This window comes from Rhinolophus sinicus, linkage group LG14 (assembly GCF_036562045.2).
Source record: "Rhinolophus sinicus isolate RSC01 linkage group LG14, ASM3656204v1, whole genome shotgun sequence".
Taxonomy (NCBI): Eukaryota; Metazoa; Chordata; class Mammalia; order Chiroptera; family Rhinolophidae; genus Rhinolophus; species Rhinolophus sinicus.
This window is the reverse complement of record NC_133763.1, coordinates 52,785,448-52,807,959: the sequence shown is the minus strand read 5'-3', so window position 1 is coordinate 52,807,959 and position 22,512 is coordinate 52,785,448. Positions and strand designations below refer to the sequence as shown.

The 22,512-nt window shown below is 59.8% G+C and overlaps 2 protein-coding genes and 1 long non-coding RNA gene across 8 annotated transcripts in view; 2 read left to right on the top strand and 1 right to left on the bottom strand.

Annotated features, from left to right (window-relative positions):
* Positions 1-140: 140 nt before the first annotated feature.
* DENND4B (DENN domain containing 4B) lies at positions 141-14,433 on the top strand. 4 transcript variants are annotated; one of them, XM_074318826.1, is made up of 28 exons: positions 141-645; positions 2,456-2,795; positions 3,363-3,615; positions 3,864-3,933; positions 4,134-4,303; positions 4,375-4,619; positions 5,033-5,099; positions 5,194-5,252; positions 5,393-5,537; positions 5,797-5,972; positions 6,121-6,221; positions 6,603-6,818; positions 7,333-7,478; positions 7,816-7,955; positions 8,044-8,170; positions 8,550-8,756; positions 9,039-9,167; positions 9,920-10,091; positions 10,337-10,504; positions 10,752-11,140; positions 11,280-11,402; positions 11,565-11,734; positions 11,819-11,960; positions 12,147-12,383; positions 12,877-12,994; positions 13,084-13,249; positions 13,333-13,397; positions 13,496-14,433. In XM_074318826.1, exons 2-28 carry the CDS (start codon positions 2,479-2,481, stop codon positions 13,639-13,641), a joined length of 4,464 nt encoding a protein of 1,487 aa, XP_074174927.1. In that variant the 5' UTR covers positions 141-645; positions 2,456-2,478; the 3' UTR covers positions 13,642-14,433. The 4 variants fall into 4 exon arrangements, with proteins under 4 accessions (XP_074174927.1, XP_074174926.1, XP_019568867.2 ...); XM_074318825.1 differs by having other exon boundaries at positions 142-649; XM_019713308.2 differs by lacking the exon at positions 141-645 and adding an exon at positions 1,555-1,709.
* Positions 10,070-19,798, bottom strand: LOC141568571 (uncharacterized). Its single transcript, XR_012491732.1, has 3 exons — positions 19,274-19,798; positions 14,786-15,869; positions 10,070-10,205 (listed from the first exon to the last, which is right to left on the bottom strand). It is a non-coding gene; the product is annotated as an uncharacterized LOC141568571 (long non-coding RNA).
* The window catches only part of GATAD2B (GATA zinc finger domain containing 2B), a 74,340-nt gene continuing 70,096 nt past the window's right edge, over positions 18,269-22,512 (top strand). Inside the window, exon 1 of one of the 3 annotated variants that reach the window (XM_074318829.1) lies at positions 18,269-18,491. The gene's annotated coding sequence lies outside the window, so the exon portion shown is untranslated. The remainder of the gene's footprint in view (positions 18,492-22,512) is intronic. The other 2 variants (XM_074318831.1, XM_074318830.1) reach the window with 2 other exon arrangements.

Genomic DNA, 22,512 nt, shown 5'->3' with positions numbered 1-22,512 from the left:
GGAAGTAGGGGGAGCCACCTGGGTCCCCGCAGCCTGGGCCTTCAGGGCCTTCACCCAGGCCTGCAAACCACATAAGCCTAGGGCCGAGGGCGGGACGGGGGCGGCCTTGGACTTCAGGGGCCGCCCCTGGTCAGTGTCCTGCTTCATCCGCTGAGCGGTGAGAAGCTGCTGGGGTGCAAGGGGCCCTCCCAGCCGCCAGGGGTCGCGCTGCAGGCGGCCGGGCGCTGGGCAGGCGCTGCCAGGGTCAAGGCGGCCGGGGAGGGGGGTGGGGGTGACTAGCGGCGCCCGCGGCCCCAAAGGGGGGGGTAGTGGGGGGAGCGGAGAAAGCGGGGCGCGCGGAGGAGCACCCGGTCCCCAGCGCGGCGGGAGCCGCAGCCCGAGCGAGCGCGCGGCCCGAGCGAGCGGCGCGGCAGCACAGTCCCCGCGTGGCGCAGCGCGGCGGGGACGCTGGGATCGCCCGGATCTCCGTCCACGGCTCCCTGCGTCCCGGCGCCCTCAGCTGCCTCTTCTTCCTTCCCTGGCCGCCCGGGCGGGAGCGGCGCCCAAGTCGGGTGCGCCATGTCCGGGGCCGGGTAGCCTGCCGCCCGCCAGCCCGCCCTCCGAGCCGCCCGCAGTGGGCCGGCCGGCCAGGGAGTCGCTGGGCAGGCAGGTAGGGGCCGGACCGGGCGGGGCGGCGGGCGGGGAAGGAAGGGAGGGGGTGCGGGTGGTCAGGGGAGGTCCCCCAGCTGTTCTCCGGCGCAGCACATCTGGTTCCGGTTCCTCTCTCCTGGGGAAGTGAAAGTGGAGGGGAGTTCGCTAGCTGTGCCCGGTGCCCTGCACCCCCTTGCTCCCGCGGGTCTGGAGCCCGAGCCCCCCTCCCGCTGACTCGGGTCACGCGGCGGCCGGCGCTGCTGCCGTCACGTCCCCAGCGGCCGGCGCACCCGTCCCCCGCGCTCCTGCCCCTTCCTCAGCAGCCTCCCGCTCGGCGCGCCCTCTGCCCCAGCCCGAACTTCCCTTGTGGGCTTGTGGGCGTTGGGACCCCGAGTGGCGCCCGTGCCCCTTGCCTTCCCCAGGGAGCAACGGCTGCCTTGTGCAGGGCTCTTCCCTGGCTGGGTGACGGAGGCTCGGGTGCACAGGTCCCGTGGATGGGGCCCACCTAAGGGCTCCTTCCTGCTGCCAGGGGCGTAGGGCGCCCATTCTCCTGCAGTGGATGAGGGGCTGTGCCCCAGGGCTAAATCAGGAGGCTGACGCTGACGCCTGACTTCACCTTCCAGACGTGGAGGCTAAATTTAGCTGGTGTCGGTGTGTGTGTGTGTCCAGAAGCCAGGTTAAGGAGAGAGCCAGCCTGTCCATGAGGTTCCTTTGTGACCCCTTCTCTGGGGAGGGTGGGAGTTTAAGTACATCCTGGAGCCAGTCTCAGCCTCCTCTGCTCTGCTTGGGGTCCTTCAGTCTGGTGTTCCACGTGGCACGATGCTGTGTTGGCACCAACACTCCCCACCCACAGACACCACCACCACCACACTTAGCACCATACACACACCCATAGTCTGACTTCCGCTGAGTTGTAGCTTCCCCTCCACTGTTCCAGGAAGTCACCTCCCTTCCCCTCTGAAGCGCCCCCCCCCCCACGCCTCCGCTGCAAGCCACCCACCAAGCTCTATCCCAGCTTCCGCAGCCTGGGACTCCCTGGGACCCTCGGGCTCCTCTCTGGGGTTGGGCCATGGAGGCAGGTGAGAACTCAGTTACTGAAGGCCTGTGGGGGGCCTGTTTCCATCTTTGGGCTCTGTGGAGGTCGGCATGGGGATGACGGGGACTGTCCCTCACAGCCAATTTTGTCCCCACTGGGGACGCCCAAGGATTGTGGAGGTGGGTGGGTTTTTGTCGGGTTAGTGGAATCAGGTGAGGAAAAAGGCCACTTGAGCCTGGTGTAAAGACACTAAAATGGATTTTGCAGGCTTTCCTGAAAACTTGTGGGGTCCTCCCAAAAGCCTAGAGGTGGGCTCTTTGAGAACGTTAGCTGGCTCATGTAGTTCTTAGGAGGTCATAATTACAGCAGGAAGGTCCGAAACCATTAAAAAACTGTAAGGATGGCATTATGTCATGGTCAGAATGAGTGATACCACTTCAGGCCGATCTGTTAGGACTGTGTAGGGAGTGAGGAGGGGTGGGGTCTATAAAAGGGATACAGAACCAATGGGACATCAGAGCCCAGGTTAGCTGTGTGTGGTGGAGTGGAGTTGGGGTTCTTTGAAGGGAGGGCTGGTACCACTGGGAGAGAGAGTCCTGGTCTCTCGGGAGCAGTGGGGGGCTGGGAGGGCCTGGTGATGTCACAGGCGGGAGAGTTCAAGATTGGCTGACCATTGATCCTGTCTTTCCTCGAAAGGACTAGGAAGAGGAGGGGAGTACCAGGCACCCTGGTTGCCATGGCAATGTCAGCCTTCCTTGGTTTATCTCACCCCCCACTTGACCATTCCAGATGCAGTAAATGAGGAAGGGGCCATGGCGGAGGAGCGGCCGCCCCGGCTGGTGGATTACTTCGTGATAGCTGGGCTTGCAGGGAACGGAGCACCCATCCCTGAGGAAACATGGGTTCCTGAACCCAGTGGGTCCCTGCGCCCACCCCGGCCGGCGGAGCCCATCACAGATGTGGCAGTCATCGCTAGGGCGCTGGGCGAGGAGGTGCCCCAGGGCTATACGTGCATCCAGACTTCCACCGGGGGCCACCCCTTGGAACTCAGTGCCGGGCTCCTGGGTGGAACCCAGCCTGTTGTTTGCTACCGCAGGGGCCGTGACAAGCCCCCCCTCGTGGAGCTAGGGTGTGTGCCCCTACCCGTGCTAGCACCAGGGGCGGCTGGGAGGGACTGTGGGGTGAGGCAGGGAGAGGTAGGGGTGAGGATAGGCAGTGGGAGTGGGAGGGCAGTGGGCTGGCTAGAGGCCAGGGAGAAAGGATGGAAATTGTATGTCTTAGTCTTCACACCGATTTGGGCTTGTGTTACTACTTACCAGCTGTGTGGTCTTGGACGGGTTCTGAGCCTCTCTGGGCTGTTTCCTCATCTGTAAAGGGGAGGAAATTATACCTCCTCATAGGGAGGTTGAGAGGTTAAATGAACAGACTTGGCCCCGCGTCAGGAAGTGGTAGCTTTTTTCTTAGCATTTATGAATGAGTATGAGCACATGGATGGCGTGTTGCTGACGGAGAAGCAGAGCCAGGGGCAGCCGGGGGCCAGGGTTCTGCAGGCAGAGTTCTGCCAGAAGTGGGCCGTGGGGCCAGGGTTTGATGAGGCTGAGGGTGCCAGGTAGGTGGGTAGCGCTGGGCAGGCAGGTCTAGCAGGTCTTTCTCCTCTGCCCCAAACGCGACATGTCTCTCTGCTCTGTGTGCCCAGGGTGTTGTACGAGGGGAAGGAACATCCCAAGCCTGGCTTCCAAGTGCTAGACACGACACCCTACAGCCACTCTGCCAACCTGGCCCCTCCAGGCCCTGGGCACCCCCGCACCTACCTCACTTACCGTCGGGCAGCAGAAGGGGCGGGGCTGCATGCCTTGGGCATCACTGACCTCTGCCTGGTGCTGCCCAGCAAGGGCGAGAGCACGCCTCATACTTACTGCCGACTGCCCCGCAACCTCAACCCTGGTATGGTGAGTGGGCTGGGGCCAAGCGCTGAGACCTGCACCGTCGGTGTGAGGGTGTGGGCACTGGGCACAAGGGCATCCCAGGCCCAAGGCCTCTAATGGCAGGGGTGGGCCCAGAGGGGGGACTGGTCTTGGGGGACTGGGATTAGGGGGAGTGCTAAAGACAAAAGGCCACTGAGGGGTGGGGGAGAAAATGGACCCTGGACACCTATGTTAGCTGTGTATCTGCTTGTCTCTTGCCATTTCCGGGGCAGTGGGGCCCAGCAGTGTACCTGTGCTACAAGGTGGGCCTGGCCAAGGCCAACACGCTGGTGTACGAGGCAGGTGAGTAGCCGTCTGGCCCTCCAAACCCTCGGCCCTCCCGGTGCTTCTGCCCTAGTGCTTTTTGGCCGGCACTGCCGGCGTCCCCAGAACTCACTTCCCTCTTGCCACTTGGCCCTTCTCTGGGATCCCCTGGTTCCTTCCCCTGGAGTTGATGGACCCTTCTCCTTTGGGGTTCCCGCCATGCTGTGCTGGGGGTGCAGAGCTGCTGGGCCGCTACCCAGAGAAGGACAATGAGACGTTCCAGCTGCCGGAGTCGGTGCCTGTCTTCTGCCTGCCCATGGGGGCCACTATCGAGTGCTGGCCGACCCAGACCAAGTACCCCGTGCCGGTCTTCTCTACCTTTGTGCTCACCGGCGCAGCTGGTGACAAGGTGGGTGTGTGAGTGTGGAAAGGGGCCTGGGCTGTGCAGGACCCGCCTGACGGCCCCTCTGCCCCCACCAGGTGTACGGTGCCGCCCTGCAGTTCTATGAGGCGTTCCCGAGGGAGAGGCTGTCTGAACGGCAGGCGCGGGCCCTGGGCCTGCTGAGCGCTGTGGAGCGGGGCCGGGCGCTGGGGGGCCGAGCGGTGCGCACGCGGCGCGCCATTGCCGTGCTGTCCCGCTGGCCTGCCTTCCCCGCCTTCCGCGCCTTCCTCACCTTCCTCTACCGCTATTCGGTCTCAGGCCCCCACCGCCTGCCCTTGGAAGCGTGAGCACGGCGCCCCGACACGGGGCGGGGTCACAGATCGGGGGAGGGGTCAAAGATCGATCGGGACGACCGGAGAGATGGAAGACACTAGGATGGAGCCTGGTGGGGGTGGGGGGCGGTTTACAGTCTGTCCATTGCCAAAGTGCCACTGGGCGAGGGGGCAGGGGGTCTGAAATCCAGTCTATAACTTGCTAGCTAAGTCCTGGCAAGGGCTGTGCGCGCCTCCGGGCTGTGCGTGCCCGGAGGGGATCTCTGCTGATCTGCATGAATTCCATCGGCGCTGTTGGCTGACACGGGTCTGGAGGCAGAGGTTGGGGAAGAATAAGGGCAGGTGACCCAGGAGAGCACATGTGGCGGTTGGAGAGGGGTAGGTCGGGGAGTCTGCCTCTGACCCGTACCCCTCTCTCCCCCAGGCACATCTCCCACTTCATTCTCAACGTCCCCTTCCCTTCCCCACAGAGACCGCGAATCCTGGTGCAGGTGAGGGCTGAGGCCCGGCTAGGGCTGGATGGGAGGAGGGCAGTTGGCAGGGGCAGCCTTCGTCATCCTGACCCCTGGCTCTTCTGCCTCCCAGATGTCTCCCTATGACAACCTGCTCCTCTGCCAGCCTGTGTCCTCACCCCTGCCCCTCAGGTAGGTGCCCAAGTCGGGGGAGCTTTGGTGACCAAAGACTTGGTAGAGGCCAGGCAGCGGGCATAGCTGTTTAGGACTGTGCCCAGGGACTAGGGAAGGGTCTCCTGGTGACCCGCCCCCTGCCCTGGCCTTGCCCACAGTGGTGCCAGCTTCCTGCAGCTGCTGCAGAGCCTGGGCCCTGAGCTGGCCATCACGCTGCTGCTGGCCGTGCTCACAGAACACAAGCTGCTAGTCCACTCGCTGCGGCCGGACCTGCTCACCAGCGTCTGCGAGGCCCTTGTCTCTGTGAGTGCCCCCCCAGCCAGCCTCCCCTAGGACGTTCTTTCGGGTGCCCCCACCTCTGCCTGAACCCTTCCCTGGGGCGGATCCCCCAGCCTTCTCCGTGGACACAGCCTACAGGGACATACAGCTTCCGTCCTGGGCTCTTCTTTGGAGGTCCCCTCCAGCAGGCACCCTCCCACCCAGGGCCATGACCTACCCCCCCACACGCCCCCCGCTGCTGTTCTGACCCCCTGCTCACGGGTCCCCACTCCTGGTGCCCCAGATGATCTTCCCGCTGCACTGGCAGTGCCCCTACATCCCGCTGTGCCCACTGGTGCTGGCTGATGTGCTCAGCGCCCCCGTGCCCTTTATCGTGGGCATTCACTCCAGCTACTTCGACCTGCACGACCCGCCTGCCGATGTCATCTGTGTTGACCTGGACACCAACACACTCTTCCAGTAAGAGGGTCCTTCTCATTCAAGGGGGCTGCCGGGAAGGGGCGTGAGGGCAGTGGATGGGGAGCTATCTGCTCTAAAGGAGCCTTGGGCGAAAGGTGGGGAGGCTGGTGGGAAGCCCCACAGCCCCTGCCTTCCACGTCTCTCACAGGATGGAGGAAAAGAAGCCCCTCTCCCCTCGGACCCTGCCCCGCAAACCCTACAAGGTTCTGCTGTCTACGCTGACAAAACTGTACCAGCAGCTGGATCAGAGTGAGAAGCCTGGGTGGGAGGCTGGGAACTGTCATTGACCTTAAACCTCCAGTTTGGGGGGCCCGTGGAGAGCTAGACTTTACCTGAGGGTTAGAGGAGTTAGGGTTTCGTTCGGTGGGAGTGAGGGGAATTCAAATCCCAGTGCCAGCAGGAGGGAGTGGCATACAATATGAATATTTCTGAGCATGTTGGGAAGGTCCAGCCTGTCACTGGGGAGGCTTGAAACTGTCAGCTAAGGGTAGCGTCAGTCCATCAATAGTGGTGCACGGTCAGTTAGCAGCGAGAGGTGGTCAGGCGGTGGTGCAGACGTGTGTGTGCAGGGTAGGGTTGGGGCAAGCCCTTGGGGCCTGGCCCTGAGTCTCAGGCCGCCCTGGTCCCCAGCCTACACTGGGCCCGAGGAGGAGGCGTCCCTAGAGTTCCTGCTGACAGATTACGAGGCTGTGTGCGGCCGCCGGGTCCGGCTGGAGCGCGAAGTGCAGGGAACTTTCCTCCGCTTCATGGCCTGTCTGCTGAAGGGCTACCGGAACTTCCTGCGCCCTCTCACCAAGGCACCCTCTGAGGGCTCTCACGATGTGGACAACCTCTTCAACCTGCAGGGTAAAGAAGGCCTGTCTCTTCTCTGCTTGGGGAGGGTGTCATGGGAGGGCTGGCCGGGGGCCTGGGACCACTCAGTTGCTTGTCTCTTCACTCAGCACACGTTTTTATGAGCACCAGCTTTGAGCCATACACTCTTCTGGGCTCAGGGGGAGTGAGGATACAAAGATAAAACGGCTGTGGCCCTGTCCTCTGGGAGCCCGGGCTTGGGTTGGGCACAGGGACGCCTGGGGTGAGCCACCCCCATAGGCAGAGGTCTCTTCGGGGACACGGGCCTTGGAGAAGCCCTGGTCTGAGGGAACGGCTACAGACAGATACCAGGAATCCCATGGGACATGGTGCTGGAGGAGCTGAGCCGGTCGGCTTGCTGTGGGGGTAGTTGTGCCAGAGGGGCCCAGGGATGATGCTTTGGTGGCCCAGGATACCAGCAGGCAGGGAGCAGGGAAGGGCTTCCGGCAGGGGTGGCTGTGGTGCAGAAGCCTGGCAGCCTTTGCCCTGGCCGTTCTCACCCCCTCAGGCTTCCTCAAGTCCCGGGAGCGCTCCAGCCACAAGCTGTACTCTCAGCTGCTGCACACGCAGATGTTCTCGCAGTTCATCGAGGAATGCTCCTTTGGCTCGGTCCGGCACGCCGCCCTCGAATTCTTTGACTCTTGCGTCGACAAGGTTTTGGGCATTGTCCTTTTGCTTCGTGCCCACTGCCCTCTGCTCTCCTCCGGGCTGTCTCTCTTACCCCAGGGCCACTAGAAGCCCAACTTTCCATCTCACTGGGGATGGGGATGGCGCCACTGGGGTTCTGCAGAGCGTGGCCTGTGTAGCCGCACCTGGCTGGCCTCCTCTGCGCCCCATCTCCCCCTGCGGACTCCCTCCCCCTCTGCATCTCCAGGGCCCGCTTGCTCCTGCCCCTGGGATGTGCCTTCTGGGCCGATGCCACCTTCTGGGTGCCCTGGCCCTGCTCTGTGCCCACTGCGCTGGTGCTCACAGTCTTCCCATCGTGCCCCAGGTCCACCCAGAGCAGGAGAAGCCAGAGCCCACGGCCTTAGTGGAGCTGGAAGAGCTGTCGGGAAGTGAGCTCACTGTCTTCATCACGCCTCCCGAGGAGCCCCCTGTGCCGGAGGGCAGCGAACCCTCTCCCCAGTACTGGTGAGAGCATCTTGTGCCCTCACTGGTCCCAGGCCACCCAGGCTGGCTTAGTGCCGACGGCTCCTGACGTGGCCTCTCCACCCTCCAGCTATGATGGGTTCCCTGAGCTACGGGCTGAGCTGTTTGAGTCTCCCCAAGAGCAAGCCGGGGCTCTTCCGGTGCCGGGCGTGTCCCGTAGTGCCCCCAGCAGTCCTGCCCCTCGCCGTACCATACAGGTAACCAGCAGGTGGGCCCCACAGGCTCCTGGCTGCCTGACGGCTGCTGCTTCACCTTCTTCGTCTGTCAGATGGGTTTAATAGTACTCAGCCCGTAAGGTGGTTCGGAGCTTTACGTGTGCCTGGCACAGGAAGCATTGGCTGTTGTACCTCTGTCACTGAGCGTCCTCGTCCTCTAAGCACTCTGGGGATCCAGGGCTGTGTCGCCTCTTCCACGGCACCTGCCCTGGGCTCTGGGGCTGATGCCTGCGTACAACAGCATCCCTCCTGCCCCTTCCAGGCACAGCCCCTTCCTCAGGGAGGGGGCTGCTTCTCACCATTTTAAGAACCCCCTGCCCTGGCGTTGTCGTCACCCAGGTGTGTCCCCTGCCCCACCTAGGAGATGAAGGTCGCTCAGAAGATGGCGCAGAAGTCGGCGGATGTGCCTGAGCTGTGGGCCCGGTGCCTGCTGGGGCACTGCTATGGCCTGTGGTTCCTGTGTCTGCCTGCCTACGTGCGGTCGGCACCCTCCCGGGTCCAGGCGCTGCACACGGCATACCACGTGCTGCGCCAGATGGAGAGCAGCAAGGTGGTGCGGCCCGACGAGGTGGGCCCCACGCTCGTTCCTGGGGGCTTGTACAGCCGTGGGGGCCGTGAGAGCGAGACTCACTGGAGACCAGGGGAGGCAGATGGGGGGGGGGGCACGGGCACAGGCCCCGGAGTCGGCAGGCGCCCAGGACACCCACTGAGCGCAGGGGCGTGGTGGGGGACAGCATCAGCGACTGGGGGGTGGCGGGGTCAGCAGGGCCCGGCCAGGCCTGGGAGAGCCGGGGGCTGCGGGAGGTGCCCGCGGAGACTCGTGCCCGCAGCCTGCGCCTGCCCCGCCCAGGTGTGCTACCGGATGCTCATGCAGCTGTGCTCGCACTACGGGCAGCCGGTGCTCTCTGTGCGGGTGATGCTGGACATGCGGCAGGCAGGCATTGTGCCCAACACCATCACCTACGGCTACTACAACAAGGTACTGCACTGGGGGCAGGGCGGGTGGCCGCTGTGCCAGCGGTGTGGGGGAGCGTGCCGATACCCGCTGCCCGCCCCTCCTCGGAGCTCGGCCGCGCGACCCAGCCAGGTCCTGGAAGCACTGCCGTCCGTGTGCTCCTCTGCTGTCTGAGCGCCTGCAGTGGGTTTTCTCACGCGCGGCTGCCCCGTTCTCGCAGCAGCCCTCACGGGGGTGGGCAGGTATTGCCACCTCCCAGGCAGAGCTGACAGATAGCCTGTGTGCCCGGGTACCTCTTACCTCGTTTTATCTTCACTGCAGTCCCCATCTTACAGACGCAGCGATGAGGTTGCAGAGTCAGTAACTTGGCCAGGGTCACAGGGTTAAGTTAGGAAGATACGATCATAGGCGTATCGGCGTCACCTGAATTCAGAACCTTAACTATGGCACTAAACCCCCTCCTGTTTTTTAGGTGAGGAAACTAAACACCAAAAAGACGAAATGATTTCTTCCAAGCCACGTAGTTTATAAGTGGCAGAGTCTGGATACAAATGAGCTCCCCTGCTTCTCCCCTTCCTCTAGACCCCCACAGAGGTGGCCACGGCCAGCCAACTGCCTCTTCTGGCCTTTAGCTCCTGACTGAGCCATTGGCACGATGGTCCTAGGCAGGAGGTCTGGAGGGGGAAGTTGTCCCTGGGGCTCCAAGACAGGCAGCGGGTGTCAGGCTGGGGTCAGGGTGTGGAAGTCGGCCATCCTGATGGGCCTGTGCTTGGCAGGCTGTGCTGGAGAGCAAGTGGCCGTCTGGTACACCGGGTGGGCGCCTGCGCTGGGCCAAGCTCCGGAACGTCGTCCTGGGGGCTGCCCAGTTTCGCCAGCCCTTGCGAGAACGGTGGCAGCAGCAGCAGCAGCAGCAGGTGGCAGCACGAGAGGCAGGCAGCTCCCAGACAGGTGGGCAGGGCTTGGTGCCACAGGCTTGGGGTTCAGGCAGGGAGAGGCATGGAGAGCTGGGGCTGGTCTAGTGTTTGGCACTGGCTCTTCTGGGGATGGATAAGCTACACGTGGCTGGTAACGAGAGAGGGGAAGTGGTTCCGGGAAGGAGCCCGACTCACCCAGGGCCATGCAAGGAGCTCTGTTTTGGAACAGGGGCTGGGTTTTGGGCTGGCTGCCTTTCAGCCCCTCCCTGGCCTTTACAGAGCCCTGTGTGGAGCACCCCTCCCCTACCCGCCCCCTTCAGCGTCAGACTACTTGGGCTGGCCGAACCCTGCGGGACCCGGCCTCACCCATGGGGCGCCTGGTGAAGAGTGGCAGCCTGGGCAGTGCCCGAGGGGCACAGCCCACAGTGGAGGCTGGCGTGGCCCACAGTGAGTGCGCTTGTCCGACCCATAGCCCAGTCAGCTTTCCTAACCACTTGCCAGTGCGAGCGGGGAAGACTAGAGCCAGGACGGAGGGGTGGCCTGTGGTGGGGACTGCAGACTCCGAGGGAACCTTGCCCACAATGCCGTCATGGTGGGGGTTGTGGTGCCAGAGTTTGTGCAGCCAGGAACCGCGTTACTCAATTTCTGGAGGACGGGCTGGGCTCCCTCTGCCCTGAGTGTTTTCTGCCCACAGTGATCGAGGCCTTGGGGGTGCTGGAGCCCCGAGAATCCCCTGTGCCCTGGCACGACGGAAGCCTCTCAGACTTGAGCCTGACTGGGGAGGAGCCGGCACCGGGAGGCAGCCCAGGGGACTCGGGCTCAGCCCTGAGTACCCAGTCCACTGAAGCCCTGGAAGGGCCAAGTGGCCGGGTGCCCAAGGCTGGTGGCCGGCAGGATGAGGCCAGCACCCCCCGACGAGGGCTGGGTGCCCGCCTCCAACAGCTGCTCACGCCATCCCGCCGCTCCCCTGCCTCTCGAGTTCCCCTACCTGAGCTGCCGGTCGACCTGCCTGCCGCAGCCCGCTGCAGCCCCTTGGACAGCCTGCTGCACCCCCGGGAGCGCCCTGGATCCACTGCCTCCGAGGTAGCCAGCAAGGGGAGGGGCCACACACTTCAGCACCCTGAGGCCTGGGGAGGGGCTGCTAGTGGGGAGAGTGCCAGGGAGGGCTGTGCGGGGTGGCTGAAGCTGGCATCCTGGTGACAAGACCCTCCTGTGATGGCAGAGCTCAGCCTCCCTGGGCAGTGAGTGGGACCTCTCAGAATCTTCTGTCAGCAGCCTGAGCCTTCGCCGGTCCTCAGAGCGCCTCACTGACCCCCCCGGATCCTCCCAGACACCTTCCCTGGAAGTGAGCGTGACCCCTGCCACACAGATGTGCCTGAGCCCACACACACACACACACACACACACCCTCCCCTGGGTCCAGGGCCCTGCAGGGGAGGTGGAGGGGGGCGGGGCTGGGGAAGGAGTCCCGGTGGGGACTTGCTTCCTGGGCTGGTCCTGCCTGCAGATTCTGCTGTCCAGCTGCTCCCTGTGCCGTTCCTGTGACTCGCTGGTGTATGACGAGGACATTATGGCTGGCTGGGCACCTGACGACTCCAACCTCAACACCACCTGCCCCTTCTGCAAAGGCCACTTCGTGCCCCTGCTCAGTGTCCAGACGTTTGACTCCCGACCCAGGTGCCAAGGCAGAGCAGGTGCTGCGGGTGGGACGGGGGAGGGGGTGGAGGTCCACGGGCCGACCCCTCCTGCTTCCCCCTGCAGTGCCTCCAGCCCCAAGCCTGCCCCTGCTGGTGCCAATGGCAGCAAAGATGCCCCTGTCCCTGGGGGCCCAGGCCCTGTGCTCAGTGACCGCATGTCCTGCCTTGCCCTGGATGAACCCCAGCTCTGCAACGGGCACATGGGGGTAAGGACTGGGCCAAAGGGGCATGGGAAATGGGCACGCGCTGCACTGTGGGAGACTCGGGGGTGCTGGGGAGAGATGGGCACGGAGGGCAAGGTGTCGGCCATGTGACTCAGTGGGAAAGAAGCGTGGCTCTGCAGATGGGCCACGGCACGTGCCCTCCGCTGCCCTCCCGTTTGTGCCCCACAGGGTGCCTCCCGGCAGGTGCAGGGCGGGGCGTGGGCGTACCTGAGCCCCCTGGTACTGCGGAAGGAGCTGGAGTCGCTGGTGGAGAACGAGGGCAGTGAGGTGCTGGCATTGCCTGAGCTGCCCGCTGCCCACCCCATCATCTTCTGGAACCTGCTGTGGTACTTCCAGCGGCTGCGCCTGCCCAGTATTCTGCCATGCCTGGTACTAGCCTCCTGCAATGGGTCCCCGCCCCCCCAGGTCAGTGCCCTCACGTGGTCCCTACTTCCGAGTGCTTCCCTCCTTGTCTCAGGCCTCTGTCCTTGCCGCTGCCCTAGAGCACAGGCTTTGGACTCGGGTGTACCTGGTCTGACTCCTGGCCCTTTCACGTCACTACTGAGCCTCAGTGTTGTCATCTGTAAAATGGCACAAGTGCTCCTCTCACAGGGCTGTTGTTAGCCGCCTTGTGTGGTGCCTGGAGCCCAGACAGTGACTGGTTATTGGTCGTCTGTCTGGCCCACCGCTATCTACTGAGCACCTACTAGGCTCCAGGCACAGCCTTTAGGTACTAGGAGTGTGGCAGATGACGAAACACGGGCCTCGCTCCCAAAGCTTGCGTGCTCGCGGGGTTCAGAGTGCCTTTCCCGCTTCGCCTCAGCTGTGTCCTGTCATGTCCCTCTGTCTCTGGGAGCATGGCATGTCCACGCCGTGTCCTCCGTGAGCCTCACTGTCTCCCTTCCCTCGGCCCCCGCAGGCCCCAACTCCTTGGCTCACACCTGACCCAGCGTCTGTGCAGGTGCGGCTGCTGTGGGATGTCCTGACCCCTGACCCCAACAGCTGCCCCCCTCTCTACGTGCTCTGGAGGACCCACAGTGAGTCTGCTATTCCCTAGGGTGGGGACGGGTGGGTGCCACGCCCAGAGCACTCAGTACTGCTGGCTACCTTCCTTCCTTTCACGCAGGCCAGACCCCCCAGCGGGTGGCATGGCCGGGCCCAGTACCTGAGTCCCTCAACCTGGATTTGCTGGAGTTGGTGCTGCGCTACGTCGGTCTCAATGAGGTGCACAAGGCTATAGGGCTCCTGCTGGAAACGCTAGAGCCCCCGCCCAGTGGCCTGCACCCCCAGAGGTATGCGGCCGCCCTGTGGGAGGGCGCCGGCCCTGCTGGGCTCTGCACCCCTTTCTCTCGCTCATGCCCCATCTCCACTCTAGGGGCATCTACCGTGAGCTCTTATTCCTGACGATGGCTGTCATGGGCAAGGACCACAAGGACATAGGTGAGGGGCAGGCAGGGGGCTGAGGCGTTTGGGGATCGGGGGCCAGGTGTGGGAGGTGGAATCCTTACATACTGACCTCCCTCCACCCTCTTCCGTAGTGACCTTCGACAAGAGGTACAAGTCTGCCTTTAACAAGCTGGCCAGCAGCATGGGCAAGGAAGAGCTGAGGCAGCGGCGGGCACAGATGCCCAGCCCCAAGGCCATTGATTGCCGAAAATATTTTGGAGCACCTCTGGAATGTTAGGGACCCTTAAGCTTCCCTCTCCGGCCTGGGGTGGGAGGCGAGGGAGAAAGGATTCCAGAGAGAAGCTGCTTCCCTGTTCCTTTCGTGAAGGAGTTGGGAACAGGCTGGGAAGCGTGCCCAGCCACAAGTTCCCCGTGGGGACAACCAGAAGAAGGACCCACTATTACCACAAATCCCAATCCCCTGTCTCCAGCCTGTCCGATATGCTTAAGCTGACGCTGGAGGAGGCCTGGGCGCAGTTGGCTCAGCTCTGTTCCTCCCCATCCTAGACCAGGAACTCGCCTCCAGGGTACCCACAGGCCTGCACGGCCCTGGTCGTTTTAGAAGTTTTTGTTTTAAAAAACAACTGGAAAGATACAGAGTGTCTGAGCCTTTGCCCTGAGTGGGGAGGGAGGGATGTCATTCCCTACCAAGGGTGGTCCCTCTCCCCTGGAATTGCTGAAGGAGTCCAAGGCTCCCCAGGCCTTTCTACCTTAGTGTTTGTATTTTATTTTAAATTATTTATTCTGGAGCCATAGCTCCCTTGCTTATGAGGTTCTGGATGGTGACAAAGAGAAGGGAGATGGGGCCCCACCGTCCGGAGGTTGGTAGCTCCTTGAAAGTCAGGAGGTGGGAGCTAGAGGCACCCTGAGCCCCCCTTAGGAAGGACTGGTGGCCCTCTCGTGCGAAGCCTTCGTGTCCACTCCTCCGTGGAAGGCCTCGGCCACCCAGGGCCGTGACTGTGCAATAAGGATGGTTCCTTGTGAAGTCTGGTTGGATGTAAAGACAGTAAAAGCTGCTTCTGTCTATTTCCTTCTGTCTCCTGATTCCTGGGTGTGAGGTAACGGGGGTGGGGGATTCCTTTTTCTCCCCTGGCTTCCCTTCCACCTTTCCATCCTGTGCAGCCTTCGGGCACACCCTGCTTTCCCCCACCAGGTCTGCTACGGGTCCCTTGAGGCACAGGGAGTTCTCAGAGCAGGAGCGGGTGAATCAATCCGGTGCTCGCTATGGCAGTGCCAGTCTGTGTGGCACTTCCGGCCCTCCCATACAATCACCCCTTGTCCCTCATCTGTACCCCACACAAAGGCTCCATTCTCTGGGGGCCCTGAGCTCATCTCTGCCTTCCCTCCTCTCCCCGGCTGCCCCCTCCCAGCTTTTCCAGTACCTCCACAGGGATGACGGCCCTCTCCCCAGTAGGTGGTGTTAGTGGCCCTCACGCGTGTGGCCCTGGCAGTCATCGGAGGCTCCTTGGCTGCCCTCACTGCAGTCAGTACTCTTCCAACCAGGGTCTGAGCCTGAGGACAGCACCGGGAAGATGGGGACAAAGAGTAAGGTCCTCGCTGCATGTGCTCCCCACGGGGACAGCCATCATTCTCCTAATTCCTTTGGCCTTTCTTTCCTGGCTAATGAAATAGACGCAGGAAACAACTCCTCACAGAGCTGCAAAACCAATTCCCAAAGGGAACTGGCCAACAAAACACGCCTGGGGAAGGAGGGCGGGCGTGTCAATGGAGGAAACAACTTCCAGGGGCCTTTCGTGCACATTCCTGAGGGTGAGGGCAGGACGAAGAGAGGTCCTACTTCTGAATTCTGGACCCGTCTCTGTCCCGTCTTGAGCATGGCAGGACACTTTTCCAGTGTCCCCGAGGAGCTGCACAGGAGGGAAGCAGGGGTTTCAGAAATGCTGTTTGGCCAGGGACTGGGCAATGCCTTTGTCAGAGGGGGACCCTCATGTCCCCCCAGGTTCTGGTCAGACTGCATTTCCTGGAATCAGCCACTGCCTTCCTGAAATCCTACGTTTCTGCTGAGTGTGGTGTACCCAGCAATAGGCTAAACCATCTAGAGCTACAACTGGGGCTCAGTCCTCACCTTACTAGGCCACAGCCTTACTGGGCTAGAGTGCCGCTTGGCTCACAAATAATAACGATAATCCTGCTCCCGGCTTATGCTTTCATCTTGGGGTTTCCTGCTAGAGGTCTACAGTCAGATGGACAGAACTACAGAATTCTTTGACCATGAGAGGATCTGGGAATTCTAGCAGCAAAGGACTCACCGTGGCATCTGACATCCCTCTGTCCTGTGGCCCAGGGAGCTGCATGAGGGGAAGGAAATGCATAGATTACCTGGCCCCATTTCTCTCCACGGACTTTAGCATGTCCAGGCTCGAGCATGATAAATTTGAGTTACATCTTGTCTCTGCCACTTCCAGTTTCACAACAGCTGTGCCTCAGTTTCTCCTCATCTGCAAGCTGGGGAGGTTGTTTAAAAGTTATATACTCTGCATGCAATGTGGAGCGTATGCAATACATGTTAGCTTCAAAAAGAAGACGGGAGTGGCCGGTTGGCTCAGTTGCTTAGAGCATGGTGCTAATAACACCCAGGGTACCGGTTCGATCCCCACGTCGGTCACTGGGAGCTGCACCCTCCTTAATAAAAACAACAACAAAAAGAAGACAAACACGTAGAGACTGCATAGGGCAACGGTCACATCCATTACCACAGGGGCTTCACTTGTCTTCCTTGGAGCTCAGTCACACCAGACTGAAAGTCTCCCTCCACGGCCTGACTTTAATTTTGTTGAAAGACATTTTCTCAGGCCTCACTAGCACCTTCCTGGGGCTGGACTCTCCCACCACGTTTCTCAGCTCTCCTTGCCGCCATGGAAGAGTGGCCTTTCAGACGGCAGAGAAACGACTGATGACGGGCAAAGCAGCAGGTTAGGGAAGGAGGACTGGACCTTCCACGAGGGCAGTGACTTCGTCTCATTTACTGTTACCCCCCAGCACACAGCCTAACACAATAGGCCCACTAACGTGTGTTCAATGAGTCAGTGAAAGCAGTAAAATTAGGGGTTCGCAGAGAACTGATTTTCAGTGTAATACAAGACAGTCCTAGAGGTACAACACCCATAGACGCTGACTTTAGAACTAAGAGGGTGAAACTTGGGAAAGTTGGGAAAACTCATAATAGTACGATTATGTTTATCGAGTATTTACTATCCTTGGCACTGTCCTGAGCATTTTAAATGGACTATTGGATAATCCTCGCAATGACCCTAGGAGCTAGGTACTCTTATCACTCATTCCTATTTCACCGATAGGGAAACTAGGGCACAGAGAATAGAGGTTAAGTAACTTGCACCCAAATCACACAACTGGGAGGAGGTAGAGCCAAGATCCAAACCCAGGCAGTCTGACTCCAGAGACCATGTTCTTCACCTGGACGTGATACTCGAACGAAACAGGTTTTTCTTTTCACACACGGACAATAAGAACTGGGGCCTGCCCCCGCATGTGTGTGTTCAGGGTCTCCCTGTGTCTTTATGTGGCCACGTCCTTCATGGGTTTCATGGCCATTGCACAGCATGGCTTCCAAATGATGTGAAAAACACGTCTAGGGCTTCTGGAACCAGTTGTTTCTGGGTTCACACCACTGCTGAGTCACTAATGAGCTGTGTGACCTTTGCAAGTTACCTAACCTCTCTGAGCCTGTTTCTTGACCTACCGGAGTTCAAATTACAGCTCTGCCATGTATCTGGTGTAACTTTGGGCAAAGTCGTTTGATCCGTGCCTCATTTTCCTCATCTGTGCAATGGGGAGAACAGTAATGACTCCACAGTGATGAGGAGTCAATAAGATAATCCACGTAAAGCTCTTAAAAGAATAAATAATGTACAGCAGACAGCCTCGCAGCCTCGTTCCCAAAACGTTAACTATTGTGATTCCCGCAACACACTCTGTGCTACTTGCTCCTTATCCTCGAGTTGCTGGAGAACAACACTTGGGGTAAATGCCCCGGAAACGCTAAGAAAGTTTAGGTGGGCCTGACTGCCTCAGGGAAGCAGGGGGCTGGCGAGGAGTCGGGCCTTGCGTGGATCAGGCGGCGTGGGCCGGGTGGGGGGCTGTTTCTCTCCCTACGGCTCAACCAGACCGGGCGGCCCCGGAGGAGCTCCGCGGGCTCTGCCCGCCGCCACTGCCCAGCAACCCGGCCGGCTGCCTTCTCCTCTGCTGTCGTGGTCTGGTCACGACAGGACCGCGCTCGGGGTACGAGGGAGACCAGGAAGCTCCCGGCCTGTGGCAGACGGGGACAGGCCACGCCCCACACAGACAGCAAGGCCCAGGCGCCTAAAGCTATTTCTATCGTGAAATTCAGGGGTTCTGTCGCGATGCAACCCCACCTAACGCAGAGCCCAGCGCCGCCCGCCAGTCTCCATCTTTAGAATTGGAAGACGGAGAACTGGCCAAAGGGGAATCCCGGTTTGGGGATACTGGGGTACGGCGGCTGCCTGGGGACCAAAACGTCTCTAAGGTAAAGTTGCAGCCTGAAGCGATTTTTTGACCCCCGACACTTAATGGGCTGCTGAAGACCCGGATGTGTCTGGGACTGGCCGAGGTACCCATTAACGCGCCCCCGCTAGACCATCCCCCTCCTCCGCTTAGGATTGGGTCTAAAGTACGCCAATCATCACTTCTCCAGCCACTCACTCTTCAAGGGTGGGGTGTAGTCCCGGCATCCCCTCTCTTATTGGTATGGCCGAGAAAAAGAGGGCGGGGAGGCCGGCTTAGGTCGCCCAATGGGCGTCGTGGCGTGTGGGGAAGGCGGAGCCGAGGCGCTTGGCAGCTGCCCAATCAGCGTCCTTGTTTGTGTGGTGCCGCCGCCGCCGGTGCAGCCGCCGCCGCCGCTGCCCCCGTCTGTACCGCAGTGTCTGCTCCGCCCGCCCGCCCCGGTCCGGCCCGCCCCCCTCCCCCACCCCCGCCCCTGGTCCCGTCAGCGGGGTCCGGAACCCACTGTGCCGTCGCCTCTTCCTTTTTCGACGCCTCCGCCGCCGCCTGAGGAGGCGAGCTCGCCGGGAGTTACACCGCCACCGCCAGGTGAGGAGCTCTGGCCTAGGCCAGCCTGGCCGCCCGCCCGCCCGGGGGCGGTGAGGAGCGAGGAAGGGAGGGAGGCTGGGAGGAGGCGGTGGTGGCGGAGGTGGGGGAAGGGAAAGGTGGAGGGGCGGGGGGAGGGGAAGCGCCCGCGAGCCGACGCCCGCCCGCGCGCCCCCGCCTTGCGTCCCCCTCCCCCCACCCGGCACCGCGCGCCCCCGCCTCGCGCTCCCCCTTCACCTCATCCCCTCCCCCCGCTCTGCGCGCGCGCCCCGGTCTTTCACTTCGGCCTTGCGCGCCCCCAGCTCGTGTCCCTTCATTCCTTCTCCTTTCACTCTTTCTCCCCTCCCTCGCGCCCCGTTTCCCCCGCCATCCCCGCTTTCACTCCACTGCCTCATGCCCGCCATGCTCCCCTCCTTTCCTCTCTAGCGCGCCCCCCCGTCAACTCTCTCCACCCCCAGTGGTGCCCTCGGGGTGCGGGGGCCGCTCCCTGCTTTCAGTCTTGGGTTTGGCGGCGGTTGGGCCACGCGGGGGGTCCCGAGGATGAAGGCAGCCCGGGGTGACGATCTTGATGTGGGAGAAGGGATCAGGAGCGCAGCGCCCGACCCCTTTATTTCGTCGTCCCCCGTTCCCCCGCCCTCCCGCAGGAGAAAGGGCTGGTCTCGGTCCGTGGGGGTACTTCTTCCCGTGGTGACGGGACCCCCCCGTCCTCACTGGGCTTCTGGGACACAGCGGGTCTGAGCCGTATCCCAGTTCAGTACCTGAGGGTCGATGGAACTAGAACTTACCCTTCCCTGACCAAGCCGGGACGTCGAGTACTTTTTGCTTCCCTGCTTCCCATTGAATCGAGGAGGTAGCCACTCCCGTGAGTGCGGCGGTTTGGGTGCCGTCCGCCGGCCCGGGACACCCCCCCCCCCCCATAAGGGTATGGTGGCTTCTTGACTCTTCCCCGGCGCCAACTTCCCTCCAAACACAAGTTGCGGGCTGGTGGGGCTGGCACTGAGGTGGAGAGGGAGGCGTTGGTGCTGGGTGGGGGGCCAGCTATCGACCTTCTCTTCTGCTGCTGTCACCTGGAGGACCAGGTAGCCTCCCAAGGACCAGTTTTCTCCTTTCTGATAAATGGAGGCTTGAAGGCCTTTTGTGTGCCTGTAAGAGACCCGGGAGATACTTAATAAATTTCCGCAAAGCACAAGAGCGGTGCTTTCAGGCCAGACTGCAACAGAGAGGTTGGGACTTGGCAGCGGCTGGAGTGGAAGCAGGTTTAACCCATCTCGGTGGGATGGGGGAAGAGCTGATGCTGTTGAGGTCTTGAAACGTTTTTCTTGGTAATCACTTATTTTTTGAATAGACAATGCACGCATGTGAGGCAGGTTGAAATCTTCCCCTCTCACCTCTGTCCTCCAGCCAACCAGCCCCCTCCCAGTGCAGATGGATTCCGATTGTTTTCTGGCAGCCGCATGGTGTCTATATATGTTGTTGTCTATATGTTGGAGATGAACCCATTTGGGAGTTTAGCGCTAACTTTATTGCTCTTTCTCTGATAAACTGACTCTTCCTACCAGTCTGATAACCGCTTGGAGTCATATTTTTGGTGCCAGCGCAGTCTTGATAGAGTACTGTCCTGGAGGAGCATTCCTGCTGATGCTCGGTGAGGGAGGAGGCTGCTCTGGAGCTGCTAACGGCGCTGCTATGGAGGGGTCAGTATATTGAGGGAAGGCCCACACCTGTTGGAAATGGTGCCGCTGCTTTTGTGACCGATACCCAGTCTCGGACTGTTCTGGGATGGGCTGGGTCAGGTAGCTTTCCTTGGGCTCTGGGGAAGATCTGAGTAGGAAGTTGATAGGAGCACTGATCTGGTAGTGCTGTCGCCCGTTCTCAGTTTAGTGGCAGTGATAGTCGTCTCGGCAGAGAGAAGTCGATCGGTACTAATCAGCAGGAATCAGAAGGCTGGACCTGGGGGCCGAGTGACCCAGTTTGAGAAGAGGTGAGGCTTGTGGACTTTTGTCCTGCCTGTTCCTTACTTGAGAACACTTTCCATGAGGTGAGGGTGATTTGTAGCTGACAGCAGCATCCATCTTTATGACGCTGTGGTTTGCTTCCCCTGTGTGTGATGTCTGTTAACTTCCTGTTTAGAGGCAGTCCGAGTAGGGTCTGAATAGAGACTGCACTGAGGTACTTGTCTGGGAACAGTGTTAACCAGGTTCTCTGAGCAGCCCTTCCCATCTGAGTTCTGGTGGTAACTTTTACTCTTGTGTTTAGCATAAGGCCACAGGGTGGTGGGGGAGGGAGATGGGAGAATTTGTTCTGAACTTCGTAGTCTTAAAAGTACGTTTAAGAAACCTGTGTGCTGCCCCCCCCCCCCGTTTTTTTTTTTTGTTTTTTTTTTTTGTTTTTTTTTTTTGAGCAAGTGTCTACTCCCCTCCACCTTTTCTTTTTCTGGCTGGGCCTGGCCAGACCTCCAGGTTGGGTTTTGGTTAGAGAACAGCAGTGTGGGAGAAGAGTCAGTGTGTTGGTGACATTATAGTATCCTGATCCTGTGCTAGGACCTCCGGATTCCTCCCAGCTTTAAACAGTATCTTGTATGTTGTGTGAAACCAGGCCTCTTGTTTCACTTTACTGACTTCTTCTTTCTTGCATCCTGCACCCCCCAAACTGGAGGTGCATGTGTAGGGGAACAGCACCTGTGCTGTCCTGGTCGCTGGACTCGAGCAGATTCTATGTTAGCCACCCCATCAGGAGTCATGCTGACAAGCACCCCTCTGCCCTCGGCTCAGAATGCTCATGTTGTTTGGCTCATTGAGAAAAGCCAAGCCAGCTTTGGTTGATTAAAACAGCTGCTGTAGAAATCGTAAGATCTGAACCACAACTGGGACCGAGAGACTTTGTTTTCCAGCTCCTTTGCAGTACTAAAAGCCCTGCATCATTACATATCAAGGCACTATAATAGCCAGGCATTTTCTGAGGCACTTTGGAGGGGAAGGGGAAAAAAAAAAGACACACACCCAGATTGACTATAAATCTAGTTCTGGCGTAAAGCTGTCCACCTCTTGCTCAGAAAAAAATCCAACCTATCAGACAATGCCACACAAAGTTTCAGTTCCCCTGCATTGGCTAAGCCTGGGAAAAGATAACATCAGGATGTTCAATTTCTGTTGAAAACTCCTGGCTTTTGGGGGGGAGCTTCTGTTAGCCGTATTATTTGGTTTATCGTCAGTAATCGCCATGATGCTTTTTCTGTAGGTACTGGTTGGGGATTTGGGTGGCTCCAGGGTCCATGAAGCAGAGCCTCCTACATTTGTGTAGAAACGACGAAAGCCCCTGAAGAAGAGTAGATCTGATTTGAAATGCTCCCTCCTCATGTTCCATCTTTTACTTTCTGTCTTATGGATATGTGAAATATTCCTGTACAGTTTAGGTTCATCCAGAAAGAAAGGACTGATCAGGGCCATTAAGGGCTTAACCTGTCTGACATAATTCATAGATGGTGTCTCCCTCAAAATTCTCTAATCTTTTCCATTGCCTTAAGTTGCCATCAACTGGCAAGAAACTATCCAGAGTTTTGGGTTATAGTACCAAAACCTACAGATGAGTAAGAACACATATTTTTATTACTTTTGAGGTATGAAGAGGTTGAATCCCAGACGTCAAAGAGTTGTAGTAATTGCAGAAACTTCTTTGACAGCGTAATTGTTATTAATACTAACCAGTAAACTATTAAAGGAAATGACATGACTTCCACATTTCTGAGCCATTATCGTGTTACTTTTGTATCTGGCTAGTACACATTTTTAAAATAATTCAGGTTACTGTTACTTGAACCTGAAAGTCATGCTTTAAGCCTTCTGATGAAAGCTTTCTTGATCTTGTCTCATTTGAGGGGAAGGTGGGATTTGTAATCTCCTGAAATATAGGTTGGAATGTCAGTAGGGTTTAGATTAGACATCAGGAGTAGTAAATTCCCATTATGGTTGTGAGGGGTTAGAATGGTAACTGGAGAGCGTGTGCATCTCTTACCTAGAAGGTATTT

Excerpts from the sequence above, each read along its gene's own strand:
- DENND4B (XM_019713308.2), top strand. Across the intron at positions 3,934-4,133 it reads CACGCTGGTGTACGAGGCAG|AGCTGCTGGGCCGCTACCCA; the intron begins GTGAGTAGCCGT and ends CTGGGGGTGCAG. Across the intron at positions 4,304-4,374 it reads CCGGCGCAGCTGGTGACAAG|GTGTACGGTGCCGCCCTGCA; the intron begins GTGGGTGTGTGA and ends TGCCCCCACCAG.